The following is a 20,954-nucleotide window of genomic DNA, read 5'->3' as shown; positions in this document are numbered from 1 at the left end:
AGAAAGAGTATTTTAAATTTCTCACATGCCACCACTGTCCCTCATAGTTTAAGGCAAATATTTTCCCCGTTCTCTTGATACCACCTTCTGTACTAATGTTATTAATTTACCCACACTGGCAACTAATCATTTCAAAGGCAAGTCTGAGGCTTTGAGTTTTTAATCAAGAAAAGGATCATTTAGACCTTTAAATAAAACACACACCTGTTTTTAGGAAGCCTTGAGATTTTTAACAGTAAAGCTGTGAAATTTCTATTCTAGAAGTGTGAATATCACCAATGCCTTACCAATAAACATGGAGTGGAATATGCAAAGCATGCTCTTAATGTACAGAATACTGTATCCTCGTACAGAGAAGTTAATGAAAGAAGAAATTCAAGACATTGGGAGAGAGAAGCATACTGGGCAGTCCCAACCACACAGGAGAACATTTACCACTGAAGGTGGGTTGCAATAAGAGTGAAGCAGTATGATGTTTTGTAGCATGTGAAGTGTAGCAAGGTATAGTGGATTACTCCATCTCCTCAAAGTATGAGTTAGGTGCCTTCTGGAGGTAAGAGGTGTCACCCATATCTGGGTTGAAGCAAAGAGTACTAAGGAAGCTCTGAGACTGACTTTGATTGGCATTGCCAAAGTGAGTGGGGGGCTGTTCAGGGGTGTGACTTCTAACCTAGAGGAACTCCAGCTGTGTATGGGGCTTCCTCGTGATTCCATGGGTAGCCTGGGCACCCTGTCCCGTACAGTCTCTCTTGTGATTTTTGCTCCTACGTGGTGGGAAGCAGAAGACTGCAAAATATGCCAAATGAAACTCTGAAAGGAATTCATCATTTATGATGGGCTTGTAATCAATCATAATTGTGGTTAAATAGTTAGAATTGACTTCTACGGACTTCTGCTGAGGGCAGTTGAAGGCTTCAAGTTGTTCCAGTGTGCCTAATTTTTCCAAATGTCTTCATTGTAATGGAATAACGGAGTTCTTTGTCACTAGTTTTACAGGGATTGAGGTGGTTCTTGGCTTGAATTAGTTGGTTTTTCTTTCTAGTAATGACGTAGCCAAATAGTATCTAATTATTTTTAATTTTTTTGTGAGCTGGGATTGCCTGCCTGCCTGCCTGCCTGCCTGCCTGCCTTCCTTCCTTCCTTCCTTCCTTCCTTCCTTCCTTCCTTCCTTCCTTCCTCCCTTCCTTTTCTTTCCCTCCTTCCTTCCTTCTTTCTTTCCTTCCTCCTTCCCCCCCTTCTTTCTTTCTTTCCTCTCTCTCATCTGAATGAAAGGATTATTTGCCCATCATAGAACGATGGCAAAATAGCTGCAGTAAGCAGTTCATATGCCAATAACATCCGCAATGTAAATCTGTGCTCTTAATATGCGATATAATTAATTTTTGGCAAACATAATGGGATCATAACAGGCAATACATAGTAAATAATAACAAAGATAATGGTGAAAATAATGATAATTATTCTAACAAAACTCAAAGGTTACACTAGGCCTCAAAATCAAGCATTCTACAGATAACTAGAATTGGCACACGGAGGCCCTCAGTAAATATTAATATGAAGACTGCATAACATGGTAAGCTTTATCATCAGTCCTCAGCATCCTTGCTGAGTAATTTTGTTGGTATGTTAAATTTACCAACCACACATGGAAACTGAAAACTAGAATTTTTCCCCAGAATCATTTGGAATAACTATAACATTTTTTTCTTTCAGATTATCTTAGAGTTCAAAGGTAATCAAGAAAATACATATCTCCTCTTACTATTCAATGTGTGAATTCATTCTAAAATATTAGAGAGAACACATTTAAGACAATTTCAGGGTTATGTCAAATTGTGAATGTTACATAAACAAAAATAATTTTCAGGTATGTCTTTGGGCTTATCAAGAGAAAGTGGCATATGTAAAGTTTCTGAAGAAAGCATAGATCTCATTAATGGCACAATTTAGTTTAAATGTCATCATAAATTCCCTGTGAGGAGCACAGATAGGAAATGCAAGGCTTTCTTCAGCTAAAGCAGACCTGGGAAGGATGTTAACACGACGGACAGACCAAGACAAGAAACCTGGAGGTCCAGTGTGCTCTGCTGACTGTTGGAATACTGCCCAAGTAGTTCCAAATATGAGTTAGTAATATTCTTCTTGGAAGCTTAAAAACACTTCTTCCCTCAGTAGCTTTCTGACATTCGCATTAGTTCACCACGTTCTGAAAATAGATATTTGGCTCCCAGCGTTTTATCAAACCACAGAGTAGTATTAACTACAATTTACATTTCAAACAGTTTTCCTCAAACATGTCCACATCTGCATATGTCTCAAAAGCTTTTTTGCTTTTTTTTAGCTCACCAAACTGTGAACTATTTTATACATGATCAATTATGAATTCATGCCACTAAAGAATCTCCCAGGTTCATGGATAATAACACCAGTGTATGAGCTAATTCTAGGCTATGAATTATGGTATCATAGAAAACAAGCCCCTGGAAACTCTCCTTCAGGGTGTTGAATGAAACCATATTTCCAGTCATTCTCTCAATCACAACAATAACGTTAATATACATTAAAGATTGTGCTAAGTGCTTTGCAATGCCCTATGAGGTACCACTGCTAGCCTTATTTTACAAGCAGATGAAATAAACTTTTGAGCCACAGACTTGCTCAAGATGAGAAACCTAGTAAGTGAGAGAGTGTGTCCTCTCACCCCAGCCCCTGTGACACAGAACCTGGGCTCTTTAACACTCAGTTCCATCTTGCCTCAGAACCAGAACTATTAAATCTGTTCAAGCAATCAGTGCTTTCAGAGAGGGACATGAGTAGATTATAAAGACTGTGTAAGTGCACACTCACTTTCCAGCATCCCTAGTTTTTTGGATTGCTCAAGGAGAGAGAGTTGCCCGAAAAATACACACACAACTCCTGTCTTTGTCAGCAAAAAGCAGGCCCTCAGAGAACTCAGCCAAAGGGAAGCGGAAGAACATAAGACTACCCCTGCAGGACAGTGAGCGATGGGTTAGCCAACAAAGATAGAAAGAAGTACTGTGCTTGGCAAGTGATGTCTATAAAAGGCCAGTCTTTTCTCACAAATCTGAGTAGCAACAAGAGTGACAAGAAAGGGAAAAGGCAGGGGGGGAGAAGGAGAGCTAGCGAGCCGTGGAGGCCTGTATCAGTGGTCATGACAGTGTGAATGGCACTGGTGGCTGTTTTTGGAAGCAATGACAGATATAATCAGCTGAAAACAGCAGAGAAACAAATCACTCGAGACAGAAGACAGAACAGCTTTGCTGCTGTGGGGGACAGCCAACCACCTGTCTCTGGTTTCTGCAGTCCTTTGAGGTCTGGGCAGGAAACTCCAGCCCGGGCAGGGTGGAATGAGGGCAGGCAGCTGCCTCTGCTTAGCAGCCCCCAAATGCATCCGCATGCCCTGCTGGTTCAGCCTAGGCAGTACAGATGGACCATCAGAGGAGGGAAGAGGGCATAGTCACGCGATGTGGCATTCCAGCGATGCGTGAAAGCCATTCCTGGGCAATGACATCTGCAGCCACAGCACAGTCCTTAATTGATCTTCACACAGTCCTGTTCTGCAGAGGCAGCACTAAGCAGGAGGGCAACGGGGCTTCTCATGCCTTCTGCCATTCTTTGATAGGGATAAATCATGCATTCTCAATCATCAAAAAATTTCCCCTCCCCTCCAGATTGCTGCCTTTATGTCTCTCCCATATAGAAAGGCTGGAGTTGCCCTACCACCACCATGTGACTGTCGCAAACTGTTCACCATATTCTGTTAAAAAGTGCCAGGAAGTGTTTGCAATGTTTCAAAAAAGATATTTCCATTAAGAAGAAAGTTAAAATGTTATGGCTAGGTACTTAAATAGTTGGTCCACTATTTAGTGGGGAAAACTGTTCAGTTTCATTTCCCAAAGACATTCGCGGTTTTATTTTATACAGTTCTATGTGATTTGAATGTTATTTTGAGGACTGCTATAACAATAAAAGTTTTGGGTTTCTGAAGGGTGCTCAAATTGAAGGGCTATAGTGACAGTTTTTTAGCAATGTTAGGGCAGGTGCTGGATACAGAAAACATCCATTGGTCCTCAAGCCTAACCAGATGGAACAAGACCACAGTGCACATGTGCTAATCACCCACTTCTTCCCTGACAGCTTTGCCAATTCCTGCAGGTAGGAATGTAAGTGGTCATTAACACACACTTCCTACAATTTGGACTGCTCAGGTGCCAGCTCTTGAGGCACTCTGTGACCATTTTAGCTGCAAGTAATTTTGCCCTGTCACAACTTCTAGGACATTGGGCACCTCTCTTCTGGAAGCCCACTCTGTACCTGTGTTGGAGTCAGCTGTGGGTATAGCTTATCTCTTCCATTGAACTGTAAACTCCATAAGGGCAGGACTCCTTCTGAGCCACCTTCATGTCCCTCCCTCCTCCTGCTCCCCTGCCCAGCACTATGAGCGCTAAGATCAGACCTCATTTCTCCCTGCATCCTAATGCCATACCAACACTGCACACCACATACCCACCACCCACCAGTAGCCACTCTGAAGTCTGCTGGCCACATGTGTGGGCCTTAGCTGATTGTCTACTGCTGGACCCCTTCTGGTTTGCTCTTCCCATCCATTCATCCTTCCTCTCACATCTTGTTGCCCTGCACCAATGGGGTGATAGATGGAATATCAGATGTCTCCTGGAGGACCAGTCCTGCCAATAGGGTCCCATTCTAATAGCCAATTGATTCCACCATGTCATGACAAAATTCTGTACAGCTTCCAACTGTAAAGTTCACTTGAGAAGATAAGAAAAATCATGTTCATTTTCTAGAAAGTACAGATTCTATTTCTCAATTCAAAAACACATTTTTGCCTCTGTAGAGCCACCCTATCCAAAATTTCCACCCGCATCTCCAGTACTCACCATCCTCTTTTCCTACTTTTAGAATTTTTCTTAGCACTTTTTACTAATATACTCCATATTTTACTTACTTATTGCTATGGTTTGAATATCTCTTCCAAAACCCATGTTGAAATTTAATTGCCATTATAAAAGTATTAAGAGGTGGAGCCTTTAAGGAGTGATTAGGACATGAGGCCCCTGCCTTCATGAATGGATGAATGCTATTATCTTGGGAGTGGGTTAATTATCATGGGAGTGGGCTCCCAATAAAAGGTTGAAGTTTGGCCCTTATCCTCTCGTTTCCCATGCTCGCCTGTCCTTCTGCCTTCTGCCATGGGATGATGCAGCATGAATGCCCTCACCAGAAACCAACCCCATGCTTTTGGACTTCCCAGCCTTCAGAACCATGAGCTAAATATAATTCTACTTTTTATAATCACCCAGTCTGTGGGATTCTGTTATATCAACATAAAATAGAGGAAGACACTTATCTTGCTTACTATTTATCCCTCTTGATAGAATATAAGTCCCATGAAGGCAAGAATTTTGATTTATTTATTATTCCTGTGTCCATAGCAATTCCTGGCTGAGAAAAGTCACTCAACAAACATTATTTGGGTAAATGAAGGAGTAGGCAGTGAATGAAGGGATGTGTCTGCTCCTTTCTGGCCAGACCACTGGCTACCCAAGGCTGTGGGCATCCTCTCCTCCTGTCCATGGGAAGGAATTCTCCCAGCCTGTCCATCATGCCCCTTGGGAGCCTGGCTTGTTGGCTTTCTGCTCTTCCCATGATGCAGCACTCACCTTCAGCTTGTGCTCATGCTCCTTGTTGACGCGGGCCAGCAGCTGGGCTTTTCTTCTGTTGAGGGCATCGATAAGGGCATCACATTGGGCCACCAGACAGGCTTCAAACTCCACACTGTTCTCCTGTGTAATAGAGTGCATTTCTCAACTGCAAGGTGCTGGGTGCCCCAGGCAGCTAGAGAAAACAGAGCTCCCCCATCCTGCTGAAGGGAATGAAAAGGAACTCTGTCCACAATGCACATTTGGTAATTTTTAAAAAATAACTGGATAAACTTTATTCTACAGTGGTCATGTTTTGCTTTAAATTTGGATTAAAAAGGATAAATATGTATCACTTAAATTTATCAAAAGGAAATCATCTCCACAATTTGAATTCTATTAAGTAAAACAAAGCTTTAGTTCATAGAGTTGTGTATGAATGTTTTTGAGGGCCACATATGTCCAGCTATGTATGGTGGAAGCTGGCATTCAAAAAGGCAATGAGGAAGGAGTGGGGCATTGCTGAGGCAGGAGAAATCATTAAATTCAAAGGAATAAAGAAGAAAAAGGATGGCACTGGTCTTTAATATTAACAATAATCCAATGAGAACAGAAGTTTATAAGATACGAAAATAGTAAGTAAAAGTACTTGCCCCTTTCATTAAGGAAAGCAAATAGTAGGCAAATAAAAACAATCAATGTGTGTAACAGGGATCACCCTGCCATAAAAATCAGATATGACCCAACACCTTGCAGGGGAAAGGCAACTTCATACTAAATGAATTGTAGCTTCCCTATGATGTTTAAATTAAATGCTGGATATAACATTTTTATTTGATTTAAATCTGTACATGCCATAGAGATTTATTTTAAGCAATTCTTTCAATGAGTTATACGCAGTTATTAAAGATAAGCCTTTCAATGAGTAATATATGCAATTTTGATTCTTAACTCATAATCTGAAAAAAAGTAATTTACAGTAAAGGAAAGCTAAATACTCACATATACATTAGTAGTACTTAAAAAACACCACCCAGTTGAGTAAACTGTAAACTTTTGGGGCTGGCAAGAAAGGCACAATTTTAATTTATTTAAGGCACAAATTTTAATTTGTTACCAAAGTCATAAAGAACTGTGTCTCTTTATATAATAATCAACTGGTAGGCACTTAGTAATTGTTTTCAAATGCAAGGTCTTTGTATAAGGAATGCGTTCGTAATTGTTTGAGCAATGCTAAATTTTGGCTTTCACGGCAATTGCTTTTGAACTCTCAGAGAAGGCCCTTGGAAAACATCATTTAAGAGCTCTCTATGCCACATGCAGGGTAATATTGGAGGGTGGGGTGAGGGGAAAACTTCTCCTTGTAAGCTCTGTCACTGATTTAGAGCAGAAAGAAAGCTCTGCTCTGATGAAGAGGCCCGGGCAGAGCAAGCCTGGGGCTGCACATTTTATGCTAGCGGAGTAAAGAAAGAACTGATTGATAAACTGTATTGCTTTGGAAAACAGAAGGAAGTATACAAAACTGCTAGGCTGTTAGGGAATCAAAAGTTTAACATGGGCATGTGTGCCAAAAAAAAAGGCAAAGAAATCAGTGTGTAATTCTTTGAAAGGGTGGCTTACATTTAAAAATCCATTTCTGCCTTGATGTGGTTAAATATGAACTTAGTCAATTTACTGGAGGCCAGAACTAAAGTTATTTCTGTGAGGCAAACCTCAAAACATAAGAATGCTAAACAGTACAGAGGGTCATTATTTTAGTGTCTTATACAGTTTATGGTTTTTCTCCTTCAGCTATATATATATATAGTGGAGGATTTATGAGCTCTTAAATGCTGGTTGAATCGCTGGTCATTGTGTCTAGATAAAGTAATCTGAAATTATAGTTGCCAGGGGATCATGGTTGAAAAATATTTAAATGTCTAAGCAGAGGAGGAGCATTATTGTGGGTCAGGGAGGAAGAAAGGAAGAAAGAAAGGCAGAAAGGGAGGAAGAAAAAAGAGGAAGAAGGAACAAGGGAGGAATGAAAAAGAAAAAAAAGGAAGGCAGGAAGGAAATGAAGGAAGAAAAGAAGAGAAAACTGTGATCTGTTACCTTTAAATGATACAATTACTACAAGGTGTTTTGGAAACCTACAGGTTTTTACGAACTCAGCAATAAGGACCCTGAATTTACAAAGAAATAGGCCTCTTTCTGAATATTCAGTAGTAGAGAATTAGGACCTCAGTGTGGAAGACAGGAACCAGTTGGAAAACCAGGCTGTGTTTCCGGCTTGTTGGCAAAAAGTAACTACCTTAAGAAGGGGTATGTTTGAAGTTGATCTCTATGTGTGTTTGTATGTAAAGAACAACAACAACAACAACAAAATAGGAATTTTCCCACAGCACATAAAAATAAAAGAGGAGAAGGAAACTCTCCCTCCACACAGTTACATATTAACCTGTAGGTTTCCTTGTGTCCCAGGTAACACCCATACCTGGATCTGCTGGACCATGTTGCGGAGCTGTACCAGAAACTCCTTGGCTTCTTTGGCCCTGTCTGACAGTCCGTTCAGCGCCTGGGAGAGCTGGCTCTGCAAAGACAAAGAAGGAAGCCATGGAGCTGTAATCACAGGACACACCAACAAGGCCACACAGGTGTTTTCAGCGAGACTCAAAACTGAAGAGTCATCAACCTCCTCAGATTCCTCTTGTCTGAGGTTGGACCTTTTTGCTGGCATTTGTACAGGTAGATTCTGGTGTCGAAACTCCCTGTGCTCCTGAGTAGTTTCTCCTTGGAAGCAGTGAACACTTCTGGCCACAGCAGTCAAAGGCCCTCACCAGCCGATATCAACCTAGAATTTCTTCATCTCCTCCTTCATTGATTAAACAATCATTTATTGAATACATATTATTTGCTAAGGACTAAAAAAGCAAAAGAAAATAGTGAGTCAGATGATCTAATTCTTACCAACATTACTTAGCACAAAGGGCTATTGGTCTGGGATTAGGGCAGAAAGAATAAAGACAGTCAAGAACAGGATGAAGGAAGGGGTAGGTACTGGTGTGATCCTCTGGGGCCACTTAAATATAATCACAAATTCAAAGGGCAGGATGACATTCCACTCCTGCCTCATCTGTGTCCTCTTCCTTCTCCCAAGTACAGCCCTGCTGCCCTAGCACATTTGTGTCCTCTCCGCACTAGCCTCCGACACCAAGGCTTACTCTCTTTCTTTCTTCCCACACCACCCCATCCATATGAGGAGGCAGTTCTGCTGGGTTGGCAAAGTGTCCAGGTAGGTACTCGCTCTTCCAGCCTCCTCGTCCACTGGGGAGGCCATGGTACACAATCCTGATGGACGAGACCTAAGTGGAAGTCTGCTGGGGACTGGAGGGGTCTGAGAAAGCTTTTGCTTTTCTGCTGATACGGAACCACTGTGATTGATGCAGCCTCTCCCCTGTGGTTCCTGACTTTAGGATGGATGTGATGTCTTCTGGCTCACATGAGGAGAAGGCCAGTAGGGTATGGGTGGAGGGATGGGAGGGGAAGGAGCCAGGTTCTGACGGCATCTTTGAGCAGCTGAGCCAACACCTGAAACCTTCACCGCTAGCTTTCTTGTTATGTGATAAAAATTAACTCCTATTTAAGTCACTGTTCTGGAGTTTTCTATTGCTAGCAGGAATTTATATCAAGTATCACTGTACTTGATACAAATTCCTTCCCCTCCTAGCAGTCTGGGTATACCCTTCCGTACCTCAGGTACAGAGACAGACTCCCTTTCCTGCACTGTCTTCTTTGCAAACTAAAGCCTATTCTCCTTGCCAACACAATGATTCATCTACCCTTTTCTTTCTGTAAAAGGACAGAACCTTAGAATTATATCTCTTGGTGCTGTGAATGCTTTTCTCTTATATTTGTCTTTTAAATACAAAGTTGGACACCGACTCTCTAAAAATATGCACACCAAATGCTTGGTTGAGGCAATGTGGGATGGTAGAAAGAATATAGGCTTTGAAAGGGTGCAGATTCTCGCTCTATCCCCTATAAGTGTGACCTTGAGAAAGTTACCTTTGTCTGAATTACTCCAATGGAAAAGGTGGGAAGAATAGTAATACTTTGTAGTTGGGTTATTGTGAGGGTTGAATGCAGTAATCAATGTGAAAGCTCCTGCTAGTTGAGGGAACAATTCTGAATTCAGAAATGCCGCCAGTTACTGGCTGTTCAACCCTTTATACATAGTTTTACCTCATCCAAAAAATCAGAGGAAGAATACTATTCTTGGGTTTTGTGGGCATTGCATAAGATACTATATCTAAAGCCCAGAACCCTACTACCCTACTGGTGCACAGTGCATGATGCGTGCTTAATAAATGCTGGGTTAACTTTTTTTTTTTTTTTTTTTGAGACAGAGTCTCACTCTCTCACCCAGGCTGAAGTGCAATGGTGTGATCTTGGCTCACTGCAATCTCTGCCTCCCAGGTTCAAGCGATTCTCCTGCCTCAGCCTCCCGAATAGCTGGGATTACAGCCGTGCACCACCACACCAAGCGAACTTTTGTATTTTTAGTAGACATGGGGTTCCTCCATGTTGGCCAGGCTGGTCTCGAACTCCTGACCTCAGGTGATCTGCCCACCTCGACTTCCCAAAGTGCTGGGATTACAGGTGTGAGCCACCATGCCCAACCAGCTGTTAACTCTTATTTGTTTTCTTCATTCTTGCTCACACAAACACCTGCTGACTGGAGGGATTCGCAGGACAGATTCCTGGAACAGGGTCTGTTGGAGAACATTTTTGATCACCTGTACTTTGCTCTATGTATTCAGGCTCCAAGAGGCAAGACCAACACAACTGAGTAAGATAAAGCTCAAGGTGAGCCTACAGTTGCAAAATTCTTTATGATTGGGTCTCAGCTACAACATTATTTGGAGTAAAAGTTTCTCCTCAATAACTATTAATATTTCCAGGAGCCCAAGGGATAAAGGAGGGAAAAACGGTCTCATTTGGAAGAGCAGGCAATAATATGAGAGACATATTTTAAAGAAGAAATTTTTTTTCATTGTTACCTTAGAACTCATATCTTTTTTTTTTTCCTGAATGAGTAAAAGTTTGCTGGACTACCATAGTTTTCTTCCTCTTTTTATCATAACCTATGTTGAGGAACCACACTTAGATGTTTTAGTACAGAAGCAAAATTGATTTGGTTACACAGAAGTGAAGCTGCCTGGTGTCTTGTATTCCAACCCTGCGATTAATTGTATCTGTATAAGACAGACTTGATACCCGTAAAGATTTTTTGACCAGTTGCTGCTGTATACTTAGAAATACAATCATTCCTAGTAGTAGAAAAAGAGTTCTGGCCCCATCTATTCCCAGGATTTTATATGACAAAGCAATAAGTGAACTGCAAAAATCAATTCATTTCCAATTTCCTCTTTGTGTTTATGGTCCGTCCCAAGAATGCCTTCTAGCCAGCTGATGATTGTTCTGGTATTTGATAAACAATTGCATTGTAAGATAAAGATCTAGAAATCAGTCTCTTAAGCTTTGTCCACTTGTAGAAATTGAGGAGACAATGAAAAATCCTGGAAAACTATCACTAGAAAGTGCTCTTAGTGTAAGGATTTATATGCACACTGTTTTTACAGGATGGTATTTTGATCACATTTATAAGCTCCATCTGATGTAGACGAACATTATTATTGACTGATTTTGTTTCCCAGATGCATTTAAATTCCTACTCTGTGCTAACAAAGATGTTCTGTATTCAGGACCACAGAGCAGTGCTGGAAATTTATGACCAGAACAATGAAGATGCAAATATGTAGTATGTGTTTTCATCACGGCATCTTTGGCAGTACAAGCAGTCATTTAAGGGAGAAAGGTACGTTCTAAAGCTGTTTATAATGCCTAAGCAGTGACATTCAGATTTCTTGGATATTTGTTTTCTAGGTTACTGAAAAGGTGTCACGATCTGAAGGTGAATGAGAGGAGAAAAATGATGCAGCTGAAGCCCTGATCTCCAGTCAAGTTGTTCTCGGCTGGGAGCGTGCTGAGAATCACCGAGGTCTCCCAGAAAGATGACAAGTTGTTCAAGCCTGAAGGAGAGAAACAAAGAACTCTGCCTCCTCCTTCCCTCCTTGCGTGGCTTTTGCTCTCAGCTTCCACTCTGACCCTGGCTCCCCTTGCCTCCCCAGGAGGGAGAGATCACGCACCTTCCCTGGGAGTGACTGTGGAGGACGTTTCAGGACCTACTTCTCACACTCAGCAAATGGGTAATGCAATTCAATCCATCCCGCCCAATGTCTCACTTGCCCAAGCTGCTGAGTGTGCCCAGGCAGAAGACAGTATCTTCTTTCCATTTTCCACTGTAAACATTCTTCATGTGGCCTTTTCCTCTCAATTCACCACAAATATTGGATAGAGATAAACTGGGACAAATGAAAAGAAGCTTTCTGGCTGTCTGGGATCTGAAGTTACAGGCACAGGATGGGTCGAAAGGGTCAATCGAAGAGTTGGTACAAAACAGATGAGGCAGCAAACAAGCACTGGCAGCTTGATGGCTCAGAAAACGACCCAGCTGCCTCCCTGGGCTTGGGGCACCTTCTGGTGCTGTATCACAGTGCATGTCATTCAGGCACTGCAACACCACCAGGCCCAGGAGCCAAAGCCCACTCCCGCTCCTTCCCAGGTACAAAGGTAAACACAACACTCAGGAAAAAAGTGATCACTGATGCAATGGGACTTTGAGGGAAGGCTGCCAAGGAGAATAACAGTTTTTCTAATGAAATATTGATCTCTGAGTCACATTGCTCAGCAATTACTCATTGCCGGTTACTCAGTACATTACTGACATAGTACAATTAAAAAGTATAAGCAAGAAATTCTAATAATTGTAATACATTGGTCATTTCTTATGAGCCAGGAACTCTGATGGGTGCTTTCAATGCAATCCCAATCACCTCCCTGCCATTTTGCAGAGATGCCGAGAGGATACCCCTGAGTGAAGGTTTCACCACTCACATATGGAACAGCTGGAACACAAACCCTCATCTGATGGCAAACTCATGCTCTTTGCTCCAGCCTCCCAAAAAAAGAGAATTCTCTCACCCTCACACGCCAAAACAATTGTTTAATTGTTTAATCCACGGTGAGAGCATGTACAACCAGAGAAGGTGAGTGGATGACTATGATTGATTATGAGGCAGTCTGATTATGCTTAGCAGCCAGATAGTATGCAAATTACAGCATGACTAGTTAACCTATGAAACATTCAACTTTTTTCCTGTATGAAGTTTTCTGGTGAATTTGAAAAAGTCCCCTAAGAGAGGAGTCTCATGGAGGAGGGAAGAAGCTTTGGATTCAGGTCCACTGACAACTTTGTCAACTACTGGCCTAAGATCTTGGGCAGAGATTGGGTGAAGTGGGAATTAAGTAAAGGATGGAGACCTCACAGAGTGACTGGTACTTGGGGAACCATCAAGCTGAGCTGTCCAAGGGTCCTGATTCCCCTTCTAGGAAACATTTCTATTCCTCCTGCTTGCACCTTTAGTGCCTGCAAGAATAGATCCCTTCTCCGGTTTCTCTGGTGCTGGAAGATCCTGGATATACCCCAACCCCAGTTCACTATAGTCAGATGGACAGGAATCCTCCAAGACCAGCTGGTCTGGAGATGCCAACTTATCTTTAAGCCCAGCAAAGAGCTGGCGCAGTGAACAGGCTATGATTTGCAAAAGAGTAGCTGGGCCTGGGAATGGAAGCACACAGTATAGGGACAAAGGGTGTGTGTGCATATGGTGTGCGTGTGTATGAGTGTGCATATGCATGTGAGTGTGTGAAAGTCTATGTGTATGTGGGTAAGAATGTGAGTTTAAGAGTGTATAAGTATGTAAGAATGTGTATGTGTATGTATGTGATTGTATGTGAGATATGTCATCTGTGGAGTAAGGGGAGGCTCTTGGCTTTGGGGGAGGCTCTTGGCTTTGGGCAAGGCTGGTATCAGAGGAATCTTATGGATAGGGATTTGCTCCATTAAACTGCTGCTTATTGTTAATTGGTTATAAGAAAGATTTGAGGCCGGGCGTGGTGGCTCATGTTTGTAATCCCAGCACTTTGGGAGGCCAAGGCGGGCAGATCACTTGAGGCCAGGAGTTCAAGATCAGCCTGGTCAACATGGTGAAACCTTGTCTCTACTAAAAATACAAAAAATTAGCTAGGCATGGTGGTGGGCGCCTGTAATTCCAGCTACTCAGTAGGTTTAGGCATGAAAATCACTTGAACCTGAGAGGTGAAGGTTGCAGTGAGCTGAGTTTGCACCATTGCACTCCAGCCTGGGCAACAAGAATGAAACTCTTTCAAAAAAGAAAGAGAAGAAAGAAAGAAAGAAAGAAAGAAAGAAAGAAAGAAAGAAAGAAAGAAAGAAAGAAAGAAGGAAGGAAGGAAGGAAGGAAGGAAGGAAGGAAGGAAGGAAGGAAGGAAGGAAGGAAGGAAAGAAAGAAAGAAAGAAAGAAAGAAAGAAAGAAAGAAAGAAAGAAAGAAAGAAAGAAAGATTGATTCTATCCTTGACCCAGTTATAGCCAGGGTCCTTTGAGCCCTCTTCTTACCCAGGCCTCAACCTTGGCCTATAAAGACTTGAAGAAACACTAACACAGTTTCTAACAGCTCAAGGCTGAATTCCTAAGATGACCCCAGCCTCCCTTAAAGTACCTGTCTGAGAAAATTCAAGGCTGCCAAAAGAATTTGGTGTTGTTCCATTGAACACCTGACGAAAGGGACTTTATCTGCCAGTCTCTGTGAGAGAGTAGGGGTCTAACTTCAATAAGCACAAGTTAGCAAACCCAGATGGATTTCATACAGACCAATTTTCTCCTTCCTGATTTTTGGAATTTTTTCACTTCTGTGACTGTGAGCCCCTGCTCAACCCCTTTCCTATTCCCTCATTCCCCTTGTAAAATGCCCAGTCACCTCTGTAAAAATCGAAGTTGAGTTCAGTTCATGATGTACTCTTTTCCCTGCTGCAATAGTATACTGATTAAAATCTGTCCTTTTTATGCATTAAAATCTGTCCTTACCACTTTAACTAGTGTCCAGCTAGTTAGTGACAGTTGCTAGCCCTGCCTCTGACCCAGGGAGAGCAGGGCAATCTCTGGGCAATGAGCTGACCCTTCTGCAGGCAAAAGTTACCTTGAAGTGAGGGAGCACATCACTAAGGATGCAAATTCCTCCACCTAAGCCAGCACATCTCTCATATACTAAACAAATCTTACCATTTTTATTGTGAACCTGACTTCATGAGTTGTGTGGAGGGCAGAAAGGAGGAGGACTCTGTGCTTTTATTCCAACAGGCTGTTACATAGAATCCCCTTTCCCATTCTTTGTTGTTAGACTTGCGTGCCCAAGCACACAAATATTCACACCAAAAGCTAATGCATAGTGACATTTACCTCCTTTTCAATAACAATTTAAGTCTAAACATGCTGTTTCATTCTTTGAACCATAAAAAAATGTATCAGACATGCCATTATTCCATCAGATAGTAGCAACTGAGCCAGACAGAGCAATGGGGACCAACATGGCATTGGAGTTAACAGAATAGACTTCAAAGTCAGATGGACTTGAGTTTGAATGGTGGCATTTCACTAGTTGTGTGATCATGGACCTATTACCTAACTGTAGTGAATACTGTGGTGCTCTACACAGAATATTCTCTCAAAGACTATGCATCCTTCTCCCAGCTGCAGGGAATATCAGCTGTTGATAGATTACAGTAGGAATTGCTCTTGGCCACAGGGAACTAACTGCCTTACTGAAAGCTATGTCCCCTTCTGGGGATGTCCCATGGCAAGTGAATGGCTGGGGCCCCCTTGCTTCAATTTTGGGACAACCCTGAAGAACCATCCCAGATCTAGAACTTCTAGTAGGATTGGTTGAGGCCACTGCAGGTTAGCTTCAGCCTCAGTTCAATCCTGGCTTCCTCACTTCCAGGTGGATCTACCAAGAGCACACAACAACTAACTGTCTCTCAGAGTCGGTGTCCAGGGAACCCAGTCTAAAATACTAAGCTTCAGTTTCCTCATCTGCAACACGCGGATAATAACAGAACCTACATCACAGGACTACCATGAGGACTACATGAAATCATGTATATAAAGTTCTATACAATGCCTAGCATATTGTTAAAATTCAATAAGTAGTACAGGTTGAATATCCCTGTTCTGAAAATCTAAAATCTGAAACATTTCAATGAACGTTTCCTTTGAGCGTCTTGTCAGCACTCAAACAGTTTTGAATTTTGGAGCCCTTCAGATTTCGGGTTTTTGGATTAGTGGTCCTCCACTGGTAAGTATATAGTAAATACCAGAATCTGCAAAACTCCAAATCTGAAACACACTGGTCCTAATAATTTTTGGATAAGAGATACTCAACTAATGTTTTATTTATTTATTTATTTATTTATTTATTTATTTATTTATTTATTTTGAGACGGAGTCTCGCTCTGTCGCCCAGGCTGGAGTGCAGTGGTGCGATCTCAGCTCACTGCAACCTCCACCTCCCAGGTTCAAGCGATTCTCCTGCCTCAGCCTCCTGAGTAGCTGGGACTACAGGCATGTGCCACCACACCCGGCTAATTTTTGTATTTTTAGTAGAGACGGGGTTTCACCATATTGGTCAGGATGATCTTGAATTCCTGACCTTATGATCCACCTGCCTCAGCCTCCCAAAGTGCTGGGGTTACAGGCGTGAGCCACTGTGCCTGGCCCAGTGATGTTTTTATAGTAAGAATAAGGTTAAAATATACATACATAAATCACTAAAACACTTTTGTTATACCAGGTCTTGACTTAGGGTTTGATCAATTACAATTATTCAAACAGTGGGGTAGATTGTAGTACTGTTCAGAACAATTTGCTCTGGCCCCATTTTGTCACATGACTTGCAGTCTTCCTGCAGATGGAGCATGTGTCCCTATCCCCTTGTCATCCTTGGTCATATGGCTTGCTTTTCAGCCTAAAGAGGCACTATGATTTTCTGCTAGCTCTTTTGCTCCTCCTCTTTGTCACAAGAATCAGTGGTGTGCTGATAAACCAGCTCTCAAAAAACAAAAGCCAAAACAAATTTTTATTTGTAGAAATCATCTATTTTAGAATATAGATCGAGCAGATAAATAATAAGCAAGAATACAGGTTATCTGAATGATCCAATTAACAAGTTCAGTTGTATTTATATGAATGTATTCCAAAGGTTTATATTATGCATATTCTCTTTATATTATATATAGAAGAGAATATACCCACTGAATGTTTACCAAAGGCTATCACATACATGTATCTGTCCACGAAATAAGTATAAATGCTGAAGAATAGAGATTCTGTGAACTAGATGCTCTGACCATAATCTATTAAAACTGGTAATCCATGAGTTTTCAAACTGGTAATCCATGACTTTTCAAACTGGTAGTCCATGACTTTTCACTTCCTCTTCAAGAGGCCACCTGAATTTTCCGAATTGTTTTCCAGTTTTTGGCTTCTAAGGCTTTCTTGGTGGTAAAGCCCACCTTGATTACAAACAGTCATCAACAGTGAGAAAAAACTACATTTGTTTAACACACACTTAGATAGCACTCTATGTGCTAGGACCACTTCTAAGTGCTTCACAAACAAACCCAATGAGAATTTAGGCCTTAACTAGGAAAAGAGCAATAAGAATTTTTTGAAAAAGGGTCCCTTCTCCTCCACATACTGATAATTTTAAGATTTTTAAAAATGAGATTTTTAAAAATCTCTAAAATTTTTAAAAAGGATATTCCATTCTTTGCTTATCAGATTACAAAAACAAAATACAAATGAAAATATTTAGAGTGACATACAAGAAAGAAGTACTCTCATCACCTTCGGCAGGAGTGTGCATTGGATTGACCACTCAGAGAGACATTTTGGGAGTATGATTTTTTAAATCCTCTAAATTTGAAAATTTAACACAGTTTCACCTCGGCAGACAAGAATAATCAAGAATGTGTTCAAATCTTTGCTACGTGAATTTCACTCCAGCTCTTTGCAACAAGATGGAAACAAACCATGCTAAAATAGGAGATTAATTAAATAAATCATAGAGACCTATACAGTGACTTACACTATAGTTTAGCAGTTAATAGCATGGATTCTGGCCCCAAACTACCTAGGTCTGAATCTCTGCTGTGTTTCTTAACAGATTTGTGACTTTGGACCACTTAACTTTCCTTTCCTTAACTTTCTTTGTCCTTTTTCATCACCTATAAAAATTTTGAATAATAATAGTACCCATCTTGCTGGGTTGTATATGTATAAAGCCTGGCAGGCCACCCTGGCACATAGTAAGTGTTATCTGAGTATTATGTAGTTATTGAAAAGGGGTAGTAATGTATTCAGTCATATGGGAAAATATTTATAACACATTAAGTGAAAAGAACAGATTTCAAGATAGCAATAGATATATGAAATGACTCAAATTTTGTTGACATATGTTATATAGAGACATGCATTATCTCCATATAAATGTGTAAGATGTTTCAAAGGATACATATTAAGGGTTAATTATTAAGGCTATTCGTAGTGTATCTCTGGTGAAATTGAGGGCTTTTTTTCTTCTTTTTAAAGTTCTTTTGATTTTCTGATTTTTCTGAAATGAGAATGTTCTGCTTTTGAAATAAAGAATAAAAAGTCATTTCTTAAATAAAAAAGCCTTATTGACTGTATAGATCTAAGTGGAAACTTGAGGGGTGAATAAGAAGTCTATCCTTTCTTAGCACTAATATTTGAGTCTCTGAAAGAGTGCAGTCAAATCTTTTTTTTTTTTTTTTGAGATGGAGTCTCGCTCTGTCACCCAGGCTGGAGTGCAGTGGCACGCAATCTCGGCTCACTGCAAGCTCCGCCTCCCAGGTTCACATTTTTATATGAAAAATATTTATCTGATTTTTCACTTTAATACATACATTTCTAATAGCATGTTTTAAATTATTTAGTGAAAAAACACTATTTGTAGAACTGAAATTTTCTATCTAAAGAACTGAAAATAATTGGATCTCAAAACCGTTTTGCTTATCTTAAAACTGTTCCCTGGTAGTTTTAGACAAAGGAGAATGCTATACCATCTGGAAGAACATGGTGGTCCATTGTGGACGTGAAGGCAGCCAGAGAGATGTGTAGAGAAAACAGCTCTCTGGAAAAAGGACTCATGGACTGCTGGTTAGGGCTCTTCGAAAAGAGAGGGTAGCATGTGCAAAAAGGGGATCTATTCTGTAGTCCATCTCTGGAATGTAAAATCCAATATTTACACAAAGGCTTAGCCCAAGGAAGGCATATTTTTGATCCTCAGTTGTAAATACTTGGTAACTGCCTAACAATGCACATATAATGGTTTAGAATACCCACAGAAAAGCCTGCTCTCTGACAGAGCCTTCCGCAGAGTGGTAGTGACTTCACAGCCTGTATCTTTGCCGTTGTATTAAAGTTTCATGCCTTCAATCACAATTGCTTGCAAGAATTCTGTTGCCTCCAGCACTCTAGATAAAAGCCACAGAGACTTGGCAAATCAATTTTCCCCCAAGAAACGATGAATATTGTGTGAGGAAACAGTTTCTTTTTGCCATGCCCTGAGGCAAAAAGTGGCTCTTCCATCTCATTGCAGTGAAAACCTGCCATGTTCATGAGCCAGCCCACAGCACAAAAGCGCCAACATCTCTTCCACGTTAGCAATGTCACGTTGGTAGCATAAAATCAACTATGTATTTACACCATAGAAATTGGCAAACACTACAAATAAGAATTTGTTTTTGTTTTTTTTTGAGAGCCGGTTTGTCAGCACACCACTGTATATACTTCAAGCTTGTCTGACCCGCCTTATTTTGTTATTGTTGGTTTTGTTTTGTTTTAGGCTTTTAGCAGCTTGAAGCAATGGATTTCAGTTTCTGTCTCTAGTGATAAGTGGAAAAGGGGAATGGGGAAAGGGGCTTTACTGGCCCAACCAGAAACAGAAACTAAGAACCCATGCCAGTATTCCCTCCCTTGGACACCCCTAAATCATCTCTAGATTACTTATAATCCCTAATACAATGTAAGTACTATGTAAATAATTGTTATACTATACTATTTATGGAATAATGACAAGGAAAAAAGTCTTGACGTGATCAGTAGAGGCTCAATTATTTTTTTCTCAAGTATTTTCGATCCAGTGTTGGTTGAATCTATTTATGCGGAACCCATGCACACAGAGTGCTGACTGTATATCCTCTCTCTCACTCTCTGGTATAACTGCCCATCATTTATCTTAAAATTAGATTTGTTTTTAACTTAATCTGACAGTTTTTCCCCTTATCACAGGGAAATTTGGGCTATCTACATTTATTGTGTTAACTGACATAGTTGGCTTTGTTCCATCTACATTGTATATATTCCTAGTTGTAATAAACCATTTTTTCTTTTTACCTTTTATAGATTTATATTTCCTTTAATAGCTTAATTCCAAATTGCCAGTTAATGTGGATATTTTGCTATGCTTCTCCATTTTGCAAACTGTTACCTTACTATCTTTCATCGCATGTAAACCAAGATTTGTCCATGATTAAGTCAAAATTAAATAACTGTAATTCCCCATCACCTCACTACGTTCCTCAAAATGCTTTACTTACTAGTTACTATCTCTTGGAAATTAAGAAGCACCATTCTAAATAACTCTGAGATCAAATAGGAAATTCAATTTATAAATTATCTAGATACTAATACAGAGAGCCACTTTATACAAACGTATTGCTTTTTAATATGATTGTGTAGGTTAGCTAGGAAACCCAAGTGTAACATAGTTCCGACTAGGAATACTATTCTTAGATAGAACTTGGAAAAACAGGAAAAATTATTTCCCTTTGCTTATCCTGCATGCATGACCTAGACCGCTGATAAAAACAAAAACAAAAACAAAAAACCTCCCAGCCTCTCATACACTTTATTTATTTTATTTATTTATTTATTTTTTTGAGACGGAGTCTCACTCTGTCGCCCAGGCTGGAGTGCAGTGCCGCAATCTCGGCTCACTGCAAGCTCCGCCTCCCGAGTTCACGCCATTCTCCTGCCTCAGCCTCTCCGAGTAGCTGGGACCACAGGCGCCCGCCACCACGCCCGGCTAATTTTTTTTTGTATTTTTAGTAGAGACGGGGTTTCACTGTGGTCTCGATCTCCTGACCTCGTGATCCGCCCGCCTCGGCCTCCCAAAGTGCTGGGATTACAAGCGTGAGCCACTGCGCCCGGCCATCATACACTTTAAAAGCTA

General features: G+C 40.9%; 1 protein-coding gene across 24 annotated transcripts in view; it reads right to left on the bottom strand.

Moving 5' to 3' along the window:
- TRIM9 (tripartite motif containing 9) overlaps positions 1 to 20,954 on the bottom strand; it is a 114,960-nt gene that overhangs the window by 42,402 nt on the left and 51,604 nt on the right. For 20 of the 24 annotated variants that reach the window (XM_055289419.2, XM_055289403.2, XM_055289409.2 and 17 more), the window contains exons 2-3: positions 8,158 to 8,253; positions 5,706 to 5,828 (exon numbers count right to left, since the gene is read on the bottom strand). The exons of 3 other annotated variants lie outside the window; for them this stretch is intronic. In XM_055289419.2, the coding sequence (XP_055145394.1) occupies positions 5,706 to 5,828; positions 8,158 to 8,253 (219 nt within the window). The remainder of the gene's footprint in view (positions 1 to 5,705; positions 5,829 to 8,157; positions 8,254 to 20,954) is intronic. One more of the 24 variants, XM_055289417.2, reaches the window with a different exon arrangement.

This window comes from Symphalangus syndactylus, chromosome 8 (assembly GCF_028878055.3).
Source record: "Symphalangus syndactylus isolate Jambi chromosome 8, NHGRI_mSymSyn1-v2.1_pri, whole genome shotgun sequence".
Taxonomy (NCBI): domain Eukaryota; kingdom Metazoa; phylum Chordata; class Mammalia; order Primates; family Hylobatidae; genus Symphalangus; species Symphalangus syndactylus.
Note: the sequence above shows the minus strand (reverse complement) of the source record. Positions and strands in the feature narration are given on the sequence as shown.